At 36.3% G+C, this 12,351-nt stretch overlaps 1 protein-coding gene across 8 annotated transcripts in view; it reads right to left on the bottom strand.

The window, feature by feature from the left end:
- PTPN5 (protein tyrosine phosphatase non-receptor type 5) overlaps positions 1 to 12,351 on the bottom strand; it is a 70,927-nt gene that overhangs the window by 20,621 nt on the left and 37,955 nt on the right. For 7 of the 8 annotated variants that reach the window (XM_087950995.1, XM_087950946.1, XM_087950960.1 and 4 more), the window contains 7 exons: positions 12,092 to 12,211; positions 9,214 to 9,297; positions 6,484 to 6,722; positions 5,093 to 5,282; positions 3,344 to 3,428; positions 876 to 955; positions 221 to 358 (listed from right to left, as the gene is read on the bottom strand). In XM_087950995.1, coding sequence (XP_087807121.1) covers positions 221 to 358; positions 876 to 955; positions 3,344 to 3,428; positions 5,093 to 5,282; positions 6,484 to 6,722; positions 9,214 to 9,297; positions 12,092 to 12,211 — 936 coding nt within the window. The remainder of the gene's footprint in view (positions 1 to 220; positions 359 to 875; positions 956 to 3,343; positions 3,429 to 5,092; positions 5,283 to 6,483; positions 6,723 to 9,213; positions 9,298 to 12,091; positions 12,212 to 12,351) is intronic. The other variant, XM_087950989.1, reaches the window with a different exon arrangement.

Raw genomic sequence — 12,351 nt, 5'->3', positions numbered from 1 at the left:
GAAGCTTCTTCAGTTCAGTTCAGAACTGAATCAAAAACAAAGGAAGTCCAGTTGCCTTTTGAAAAGGGACCTTTGAATTTTTATACTATATTCCAACTTTACCTTGATTACTGATGTTAAAAAGCAGACGTTTTATGAATGGAATAATGTTTTATTCAGGAATACACTGAAGGCACAAAACAGAATTTTAAAAAAATAGAAAATAGAGATTCAGCATTACCTCATTCATCTCTTCTATATTGGTAATCATGACAATGATTGGAGAATGCTCCTGCCATACCATTCTCCAGAAATCACTGACAGTATTAACTATGGGTCCCTGAGTAGCAATGTACACCTTTTCTTCTCCTCTATAGCCCTAGCAAAAAAACAACAACAAAACCCAACAAGGTTCATGAGTGCTGAAATGTACGTATACCTCAGTCCTCCAGTTTTCATTCAGAAGCTGTTTAGTAAATTAGAAAGAACTATTCTCACACTCACACTTCACATAAAGTGAAACAAATAAGCACAAGCAGCATAACTTTGATTTATACAAAAACTAATGGTTCCTATGACAATAGGAGCAATTTATGCTATGTATAGTTAAGCCGAAATTCATTTGGTAGGGCTACATCTGGCACCATATTTTGGGGCCTTGTTGGATTCTAAAGATTATGGTGGTAAAAATGCTGTCATTCGCTATCAGAGATTGCTAGCAAATCACACTTTAAAGCATCGCATATATATTTTACAATGTTGAGATTTGAATCTGTGCCTCTGTCAGCATGTTGGAAGGACTGAAATGATTGTGGAATTCTACAACTATTGAAAAATAGTTGAGGCCTAGCAAAACCACTTATCTAGAACAGATTCTGTGGAACTGCCAGTCTTACCCTGATGTAATTAGCATTAATGTAAGAGCTGAGGGGATCGTCTTGATCATCTGAGGTAAGGCACACTCTGCTGTGACGATCTGGAAAATGGAAAGCAGCAATGATGAGTTATAGATTGGAAGGAACAAAAAGGGGTTTTCTCTCTGTTCCAGCCTGAATCGTACAAAAATATTACACAACAGACCCTCAAAACTAGAATTCTGAGAACTGGCCACAGGTTTGGTTGGAAGAAACACAAGAGCGACCCTGATAGTTTTAGCTGAAGATCTACCTGATTCAGAGTTCTGCTTCCCACAGTTGACAATCCAGATGTCCTGGAGAAAGCATTTGTTGCTTTTGCTCACCCACAGCTAATATTCAGTGGGATACAACCCTAGGGCTGTATTTAGATGCTATTACTGGTACCCATTAAGAGTCCTAACATCCCTTTCTAATCCCTCCCGCCGGAATCCATATTAGTCAATATTTTTACCACATTTTGTGGCAGTGAACAGAGCATAGCAATTCTGAAGGAGCAGGGTGCTGCAGTGCCTTTCACAATTCAGTGTTCTTTCTTATTGCAGAACTAATCATTATTAATGTTGCATGTAGCCTGGTCTAAATGCCAGTGCAAAGGCAGAGATCTGCTATAACTCTATAGGATTTAATGTTGCACTGCTTTTGAGCAATAACTTTTTTAATGAGCTTTCTGAAGTCAACCATTTTCATATGGTTAGGGTGGAATTTTCGAGACAAAAGGCTTAAAAGAAATTACCCACAACAAATCTGTAAATCTGCAAAAGAAATACAGTATACATTAGCTGAATTAAAGACTATTATCATTTCTTTCGCTAACTGCAATTAACTATAATGCTGCAAGCAACTAACTGATCATTAAGTTAAGTGCCTATTTATCTTTCCGTTCTAGCTGGAATGAACATCTATTTTTGAAAAATTTAAACATTTTATTTTATTTTCAGAACAACGTATTCCGTTTTGTGGGCAATTTTTCTAATTGAAAACTGCTTTTAAGCTTTTTTAAAGAATGAAATTGCAATTGTAAAGTATTAAGACAGACTGAATGTTTCAGTGCACAGAAATATTTCAAACAGAAGAAAAACATATCTCAGGAAGCATTTTAAACAGTTGATATAACTTTTTAGTCCATCTCATCAAAATAATCGTAACGATTATTAAGACTAGATAAATAGTAAATACAAACATCCAATGTAACATTTTCTGTATCAGGAAACATAATGCAGTCCAACACAATAACCCTGGATCCCTCCAAAACAGAAATTCTAACAATTGGTCAAAATGGTATGAAATAGTAAAATCTCAGAAGATTTTGACCAAATTATCTCTCAAGCGCTGAGAGATACTGAAGTCACTCAACATTCAATTTGTGAGATTCATAGTTACTGCCTGGGAATGTCATAGGTGTCAACTCATAAAATATTTTTATGGCCGTTTTATAGTTGCCAACAGAAAGAGAGGGGAGAAAGGAGTTTTGAAAGAGCAGTGCGGCAGCTTGGAATCAAAAGTGCATTCCATGCATAGTTTTTTCAGAGATTGTAACTAGGTGACTGAAGTTTCTGCTGGGCAAAAATCTAACTGGAGAACATGACTGATGACTCTTGGCTACTGACGTGTTTCACTGGAGAATATGAATTATGATACACCCAGAGGGGTAGGGGGAAAGCCAGGGTCAAGGGTGACAGTGAATTATGTGTCTCAGAGTCGGCTACACCCAGGTCGTGCCGGCATGTTAACTCCCAATAAATCCTGTTTAGTTTTGGAAGTTTGGCTCGAGACTCATGATTTAATTGGGGTAACTGCTAGAATCCTGACAGCAGGTACAGGTAAGTCCTTGACTTACAACAGTTCATTTCATGACCGTTCAAAGTTACAATGGCACTGAAAAAAGTGACTTATGACCGTTTTTCACACTTACAACCGTTGCAGCATCCCTACGTCCATGTGATCAAAATCCAGACCCTTGGCAACTGATTCATATGTATGACAGTTGCAGTGTCCCAGGGTCATGTGATCACTTTTTGCAACCTTCTGACAAGTAGAGTCAATGGGGAGGCCAAATTCACTTAACAAGCATGTTACTAACTTTAACAGCTGCGGTGATTCACTTAACAAATGTGGCAAGAAAAGTTATAAAATGGAGCAAAACTCACTTAACAATTTTCTCACTTAACAATATAAATGTTGGGCTCAATTGTTGTTGTAAGACCAGGACTCCCTGTATTGGACTGCTGACCTTAATCCATATTCTTTGTGGGAATTTGGTGAAAAACTCCAAAATGCTTCTGTAACTCATGATCTTTCCTGACATTCGGAAATAGCTATCATAACCCACAAATCACCACTATGACCAATCTGATCAAGTTTAAAACTGTTCGTAAGATCACAAACATATACATTTAACACATAGTTCAAAATGCTTCTGTACTAAAAATTAATTTCTATGTCCTTACTTGGGAGAATTGTTTTGTAACGATTCTTTCGGACTAAACCTGGAATGTCATATTCCTTTGGATCAATAAAATTCATTGGGATTTCCTGTTGAAAGATACATCACAGAAATATTAGACATATTAAAATCCTACCAGCTTTTCACTTAAAAATGAAAGTGTTTTTCTTTTTTTAAAAAAGAAAGAATATTATTCAATCCAGATTCAAAACCAGTGAACTAGAGAATTTGAGTACTAAAGGAAGTATGATGGAGCTGTGAGATATATTTAAAGCCCTTTTATTTTAGTTTAATATGAATGGGATTAAACTGTAATATTGTTATTTTTGGATTTATATTCTATTTTCTTTCCAGGAAGAAAAGCCAGTTTATACTGGGATTCTCCCTTTTCTTTATTAAAATATTCCTGCATGGCACATTGCACTGAGACAGTGTGAATTTCTATGGCTGAGCCTTTTTTATGAACCTGAATCTAATATTTGTTGTACTAATATTTGTCCTTACCGGCACTTTTTAATAACTTAAGTTGATAACCTTCATTGGACAACCTGATAAATATAGTTACTCCTCTGCTAAATAATAATAAAAAAATTCCCCTTATATTTCTGGCTTATCAAATAAATCTATGTTAATTTTATGCACTTCATTACTCAAGAGCAAAGGGAATGCAAGTCATTAAAAGCACCGCTGTACAAATAGTAGTAAAACTAATGAATTTATTTTAATTACTGTATGATATTTATAAATGACTGTGTGTGTTCTGATGATGCAGAAGTCCTATTTATTTATTTATTTATTTTATTTATTTATTTATTTTGATTTGCCAATTGTTTACAAGATAATAAGTATAAATGTATACATAGTTGTGAATACATGAAATGGTTACATATAAGAAAAATAAAAGAATAAGAGAAACAATAGGACAGGGACGGTAGGCACATAATACAAATAAGGCTGGAAAGCACTGTTGCAGCAATGCTACTAGGAAGAAACCTGCAACTTTTCATAAAAACAGGTGCAAGAATATGTAGATTTGTGTGTGTGTGCAAGTTGTTAGTCAATACAGTGAGATTAAGCATAGGAAATTACATTACCAGGGAATGTTCCCTGCATTCAGCCATTTTTTCTATACACTTCAAGTCACATTTCCATTCTTTAGAACTTACTATTTGCCCCTACTATCCAATAAATGAATAAAAATCTGGTTCTGATAGATGCAAATGATGTATGCTGATGTATTTTTTATTGTGTATTTATGAAATATAGAAAGAATGTTTGCTTTTGCTTCCTTTCAAAGCTGTTCTGCCTTACTAAGGTCATGTCTCCTAAATGTGTCCATATTTCCCTTTTCGGCTATAACTGGGATATGTTTGAAACTTTCAAAATGCAGAGATTGATTCAAACAGCATGTTAAATGTGCCTGTTGAATGCTGTTTTAAAAGTCCTAAAAGGGTTGTTTCCAGAAATCCATGCATGAAATGAAGGGGTGGGGAGGTGTTGAGACATTCTTGAAATGTTTCCAAATCGAGATCCAGGGCACCAAAAATATTTCTTCCTTTCTTCCGACTAGATTTCCCCAACAGCTTAACAAATACATTTTTTTTAAAAAAAAATGTTTTTGTTTTAAATTATTGCAGTCAATTTCACTGAATATTATACTTTTCTTCAGCTCATTGTGAGAACTGACGTGCTCCAGTACGGGCAATAGAACTATAAACTCTTATTTTGGAAATGGGGGTACCAAAATACTTACAAAAAATTCTGTCTGGAGGACAAAAGAATCTAAAGCTTTCTGGTGCAGCTCCTCTTCTGTGAGAATGTTTGATGCTGTCTGGAGGTATTCTTGAGCTACCTCTTCCTTGGGAGACATGATATAGCCAAACCCTTGTTCAGTACAGCCAGGAGTACACATGTCCAACGTGAGTGAAACATTTGAACCTCGCCTGGATATACAGAGGTAACTGTTAATGGCTATGAAACAAATCAGCATGAATCCCTCACTTCCCCTATTTGCATGATATTCACGCTGAGATCCAGATAACAAAAAAAATCCAAGATATACATCTTCATACATCTTTTCAGCCTTCTGGATGTATTGTATTACATTTCCCTTCACATACTATACTCACAGTCAGTAAACTATGACCAGGTTAGCTGGGACCTTCAGTCAAATAGTTCTAGCAATCACCAAAAATTATACAGGTGGTCCTCAGTTAATGACCTTAATTGGGAATGGCAACTCCATCACAGAGCAACATGGTCCTAAAGTGAGAAATGGTGTGACCCGACCAACTTACAACAACCAGTTCTGGTTGCAGTTGTTAAGTGACTCACGTGTACAAGTTGTGACTGTGACTTTCTGACAGTTTCCTCCCTGATTTTGCTGGTTGGAAGCCAGCCGTGAAGGCAGAAAATGGTGATCATGTGACTTTGGGTCATAATTGTGCACCAGTTGCCAAGTACCCAAATTGTGATTATGTGACTTTGGGGACAGCTCTTTTTAAGCAGTCTACAGGGTCAGCATATTGCCCCAACAATCTGGGTCCTCAATTCTACTGATCTCAGAAGGATGGAAGGCTGAGTCAACCTTCAGCCAGTGAGACTGCGGGCAGCTGGCAGTCAGAAGAAGTAGCCTGCAGTATGGCATTCTAAGCACTGCGCCACCAAGGCTTTTTTAATAAATAAAGGTTAACCTAATACTACACCAGCTAGAAAATATTGTACTAGAGATTTATGCCCCAGGAAGACAGGTCATGGAAAGCATATTTATTTATTAGAAGAACAACAGACAATATAATAATCTTTTATTGCCACTGATTATCAAAACAAATCAAAAACTGGGAAAAGCATCAGTGGAAAATAACAAATGGATCTTTTTTTCAAGATAAGATTTATTTTTGTTCAATAGCCAGAAAGTTCAACACTTTAACAAGATTAATAATGTTTGAGAAATCCATAACGGTTTCATAGAGTATATTCATAAATATTAATTGAGAATTAATTAAATTATTGAGCTGAGAGGGGAGTTGCTTATTTTTGAAAGAAAATAAATTTATTTGGTCCAAATTAAGTTGGTTGTTCATAATGGCTAAGCTTCCTCTGCTCTGTGATCAGCTGATCGCATTTCTTCACATGCTGCCTTACCTTTCCTGCAGCCCTACAGATTTAACTGTAAGAGTTACTGGATCCGTTTCTGCTTTCATATCCATCACACAGTCAAAAACTGGTGACTCTGGTACAAGATCTAAATCAAGGAAGTCATCATCGTTTTTGTCTTCTGTCCATTCAGAATAAGTGAACGATGGTTGACGGCTTACAGACTGTCGCCTGTCTTCTTGGAGGGGAAATGAGGGGTCTGGAGGAGCTTTCACAAGACGCCAAACCTATGGGAAAATAAACTGTGCTGCATTTAATGCTCTCTAGAGAGAAAACCGATGGGTTCTGCTAAAGAGAACAGGAAGAGAAGAGGAAAATTCTATGCAGTGCCTCTATATGTTGCAAGAGCATTGTCTAGTATAGTTTTGCACTCAGCTTTATGCCTTGTAGTTTTCTCAATAGAATTACCACTGAATACAGTAGAGACCCTGGAAATTGTTGCGGAGATGCTTACATGCATTTTACACAATGATCCACTATCATGAGATGCACAACCACCACACGTGAACTAGGTCATTATCAGGAACCGTTCTTGGATTCTGAAAACAACTCCCCCTCACAAATGACAGAGTTAAAGGCTTCTTGAACGAGAGCTTCCTGTTGACTCATTCCATTTTTTAAAATCTCTGATAATCTCAGTTTTCGTATTATTTCAAAAATCTGCAAAGACCAGTAGAACCAAAAAGGAACAAAGGGCTAAAGAAATCTGCACATAAGCATCTTTGCAAGACATGTAGCATTCAAATAACTTCCAATTTCATCAATAATTATTCTGCTTCCACCCAAAACGTGGCATTAGGAATAACGCTGTGTTAAATAAGGAAAAAGGATAAGGATGGGCAGACTTTGAGGAGGAAAATTGCCCTATTTTAGAAGTGTGCATGAACCCTCTTGACCTCTTTTTCATTGAATCCATGGTTCCCTGCTGACTTTTCCCCATAGTTGATGCCTGCTTGTGTAGAAGAAAATATGTCCTATGTTCTACTTCTTTTTTATTGATATAAAATCACTGAATTAAAAAGGTATGTACCACTGTACTCTTAGTTTAATGCAGGGAGGAGGGAAATAGCTGTTTCCTAGCCATTGGTTTGTTTCTGATTTCATTATCAAGTTTTTTTCTTCTTTTTAGGCATCTGTTTGTGGGCAGTTTCTTTTAACCTTACCCCTGGAACTTTAGACAGCAGTATAAAGTAATCTAGACTAATTAGACTAATCAGTTGACCCCACCTCCCCCTCTGTGCTTCCTGCTCCTCCGTCTCCTATCTTTTAATTCATATTATTGTACTTTCCTAGTTTATTTTTATTGTTTCATTGCTTTGCTATTGTTATATATATTATTATTTTCTGTTTTACTGTTGTAAGCTGCCCAAATAGCCCCATGGCGATGAGCAGCAAATAATTTTAACAAATAGATAAAAATAAAAATAAATTCTGTTGTTGGCTTAACATTTAGCATTCCTGAAACTCAGGTTGTAATTTTGATCATACATACTTAAGCAAAAATCCCCTTGCACTTGATGGAACATATTTTGACAATGCTGTCAATCTAGTTTCAATCAGAAGCTTCCTTGAGTTCATTTTATGTAGTTAGCCATGGTGAACCTGGTGGGGTGGAGCATGGACAGAGGAGACTGTAAGAAAGGAGGGATCACACTTAGGAACTGTATAGCCATTTTGAGACACTGGCTTCCATTGCAGATGTGATTACTTGCCATACACTCTGGCCGATTTAAGAAAACATATTGCGCCTTGCATATTGTGGAACTCTCAAGAAAATCAGAGTAATGGAAGTTTTGTTACTTGAAATATAAGGCAGCTTCTTCACAAATACTGAAAATACGCAATAGTAGTGTATGGAATTTTAAACTATAAAAGATAAGTTCTAGATATGAGAGATACATCAAATCTAGGTTCTTCGCTATCAAGTAGGCCTGAGGAACTTATACTTTAACTGTATAAATTAGATTGATCCCGGTTTCCATTTAACACTTAATAACTTTTCATAGTCAAATATTTTCATAACTTGGCTGATCATATAAACTATTGAATGTAAAGACTTCAATATGTTTCGCTAATATTGGTGTACATCTAAACTTACACCATAAGAACCTTTCCTTATACTTTTTGGTTACTTACTGATGATCTTTATTAAAAATTAAATAGGAAAAAAGTGTGGAACTCAATAGAAAATTAAGTTGGACTAATCCCACTGTTCCTATTCTGACCGTGTTTGCTCTACAATAGGGAATATCTCGTAGAGGTGGTTTGAACCTTTTACAGTTTACTGTCAATTTACAAGCTCGTCCTTTTGCATTTTAATATGCATGATTATCCTGCTCTATGGTAGTAGCTTATTATTTGATCAAACAACAAATCTGGTGAATAAGAGCTTTGCAAAGAACAAATGAACTGAACAGCAAAGCTAATCTTACTACCCACATCAGTCCTCTTATTGGGAGAACTAATTACCCTCCTTATTAAATGATTTTTTTAAAAACCCACTTCTTTTTGCAAAAGTAACAGAGGGCACCCTACAATTGTCTAATTCCCAGAATCAGAGAATAATGTTTATGGAAATTTATACGTACATTGCTAGGGCTCACTTAAACTTATTTTTCACCAAATGTACAATAGAACATTCTAAGGAAACTCAGAAATTATTAATTTATTCAGCAAACTCTTCAACTGAAATTAAATGCTTCCAAGATGTCAGCTTACCAACGTTGCTATGAGTAGCAAGCCAAGGGAGAACAGAGACAGCAGGAGGTAAGACACTGTGATGCCTTCATCCCTGATCAGATTCTAAGGAAGAAAATAAACCTATAGTTATTTTAGGATAGTGAAAGACCCAGAAAGGCATGCAAGAAAATGTCATGTAGGAAATAGTTCTGAAGATGGCTGTGGAATTATGTAAATCATTTTATATTTTTTTGACCAAACATTAACAACTCTAATTTGAAAAGAAATATTTTTCCTCACTCATTGAAATAAACTTTTTCCAATACATCAAACTATAACATGCTCTCCCCTGGGTAACTAGGGGCTACTTATGTCATTTATGATATTATGAACTGATTCAGAAAAACAATGAAAGTGAAATTACGGGTTTCTGAAATATGAACAAAAAATGGGAATAAACCAAGGAAAGGATAAAATGTCAAAAACTTGCTAGTTTCACATCTGTGATAATTAAACACATCTTTCTTGACTTTTAAAATAAATAATGAAAGGTTCCCTCTGTAGAGAAAAGCCTGCGATGAGATAATGGCTAAGGATTAACTTCTGGAGAAGGTACTATTAGCAACTTTAAAGGGGGCTGTAGTAGAAGACCTCCAGTCCTTGGAGGTCTTCTCCAAACCCAGACACCCTTCATAATTATTACTCAAGCTATAACCTACTCTTGGTCACTGAATAATTCTGAAGTTTGCTGGAAAAAGATTATCTAAATCCTTTGGAATCCAGATCCATACTTGGATACAGGACAAAGATAGCATTGATCACTCTTGTGAATTAATTGTTGATATTAGTCCACTCCCAAGAGAGCATCTCTGTTCAGCACCAGCCATTTGTCTTTGTTACCATTCCTCGTTGACTTCTGAAAGCAACTTGAGAATAGACTTCTGTTGAGTGAGTGAAGAATTTGCCTCACACTCTTGAGTTCTACTCTTGAAAAGATAAACCAGACCAAGAAACAGATGCCACATAGGCTTAAAATTATTTTTATTAAGATGGGCTATAGTAACAAAATCTGCTTGTTCCCTTGATCATTGATCTTCTGTCTCTTGTCAAGACCATCCTCTTTATTTTCTACAGAATCACTTCTATCATCATTGTTACTCCTAAGGTCATGCAGAAATGGAACAGGAAGGAAGAACTAGTTACTAGACCATGTGGTATTGGCAGAACTCAGAGAAGTTTGGGTGGCTTCTCCAGTTCTGATTCCTGTGCACAGTAGGAGCAGCAGCAGTAGGAAACAAGCATTTGTGTGGCTTATTTTGCTCCCATCCATCCATCATTTGCCACAGGCTAGGAAGAGGCTCAGCACCTGAGCTCTCTCACTCATCCTATCTAAGTGACCCCTGTCTGAAAGATTTGTCTCAAGGGACCACAGAGCTCTATTTACAATCCTGTTAGCAGCTAAAGCTCCATACTTCTAGGCAGAAGGAGGTGGAAGACAAATTGTAATTGTTCCAGTTTAGGTCCTGAAAGCAGGATAAGAAGTAATGGGTAGACATTAATCAATGAGAGAATCAGCCTAGAATTAAGGAGAAATTGTCTGACAGTTAAAACAATTAATCAGTGGAATGACTTCCCTCCAGAAGTTGTGGTTGCTCCAACACTGAAGGTTTTCAAGAACTATTTGTTTGAAATGGTAGAGGACTTTCAAGGTCCCTTCCAACTCTGTTATTCTATTATAAGCCTGATGCTAATGTTCTTTTTACAACGCATTACTGTCGACAAAGAAAATGGGCCCTGCAACAGCATCTATAGTGGCAAAAGATGTACAATTAGAGTTTGGAGAAAGGAAGTGATTATGATAGGACTGCCAATCTGTATGGTGGCATAAGGCCAATAAAAGAGAAGAAATGAGTCAGAGGTATAGCCAAGAGCAATGAATAAAGAAAAGGGACTCAGATGAATAAGGATGTAGCAATAGCTCAGAGCACTCCAAACTATTAAATCTTTACAACACATTATGGAAAAATGCAATCCAATTATACTTTATATTATCATTGTGATATCGTTTTCAAATAGTTTTCCTGAACTGACATAACTCAGGTATGAATAAGGCAGTTTTACAAAAGGAGTAAAACAACTGCATTTATAACTTATATACCGGAATCGTGATGTTCATTGGGTTTTTAAGTTCAGGAAATTCTAATAAGTTACATTCAGTCATGATGGTGAAGTTCCTTTTTCACTCTGGTACCCCCTTGAGAGCCCCAGATCTGCTCAGGAGGATCTTTTGAAATGGATCTGGAAAGCACACAGGGTAGACTGAGGAAAGCTGGGTATAAACAAAAGGGAAATGTCTATGGAGATTCTCAGTCATACTGGTCATGGTTGTCCCAAAGGTGCTTTTTCAAGAAGCAACTGGACTTTCTGGTTTTTCTCTTTTTTTTTCTTTCTCTTTGAATATGTTTCGTTTCTTGGATGAGAAGCAAAACGTCTTCAAAAAAACTCTCAGAAAGTCCGCTGCCTCTTGAAAAAGCACCTTTGGAAAGGAAGTACCATTTGCAAATAGAAATTCGGTCATGTGATGTTGAATGTAGTTTAAGAGCTTCTGTTTCCAAATATCCTTTTGAGAAAAGGGGAAAAATGATACAAGTGTTCATACAAATTGAATATCCTTGTCTGTCTTTTATAAACATTATGGTGCACTTAGCAGGAAATATTATGCTGTTTCCATTTGTTCAATGAGGTCTGTACACTGCTAATGTCAAGTTCATCATTTAGCTAGAGAAGCTATTCATAATGTATAACAAACACTATTTTATGTATCAAATCCATTATTAATATTTCATCCAAGATATTAGCACTACCAATAAGACCATTGATATACCACATTGAAGTATACTGAAATCACTGAACATACCTTGTTAGAATTTGAATCCAGCTGTTGTGATGGATGAACAAGGTTGGAGAAGACAGCCAAAATATCCTGAACTGCTGGGATTGTCTCACATCCACCACACCAAAACATAAAGAAGAAAACCTGTGGTTTAAACAGATCATGAATAGTGAGGTTACTGCACTTTTTAAACGTTAAATAGCAAATCCAAGATTTCAATTAATAAACTTCTATTTATAACCACGTCTATTTTTAAAGCACAGAGGCTTTTTGCAGCTGCAAAA

The sequence above is a fragment of the Notechis scutatus genome, chromosome 1, assembly GCF_049901735.1.
Source record: "Notechis scutatus isolate UNSWTSFEM ecotype Mainland chromosome 1, rNotScu1.2, whole genome shotgun sequence".
NCBI classification, from domain to species: domain Eukaryota; kingdom Metazoa; phylum Chordata; class Lepidosauria; order Squamata; family Elapidae; genus Notechis; species Notechis scutatus.
Note: the sequence above shows the minus strand (reverse complement) of the source record. Positions and strands in the feature narration are given on the sequence as shown.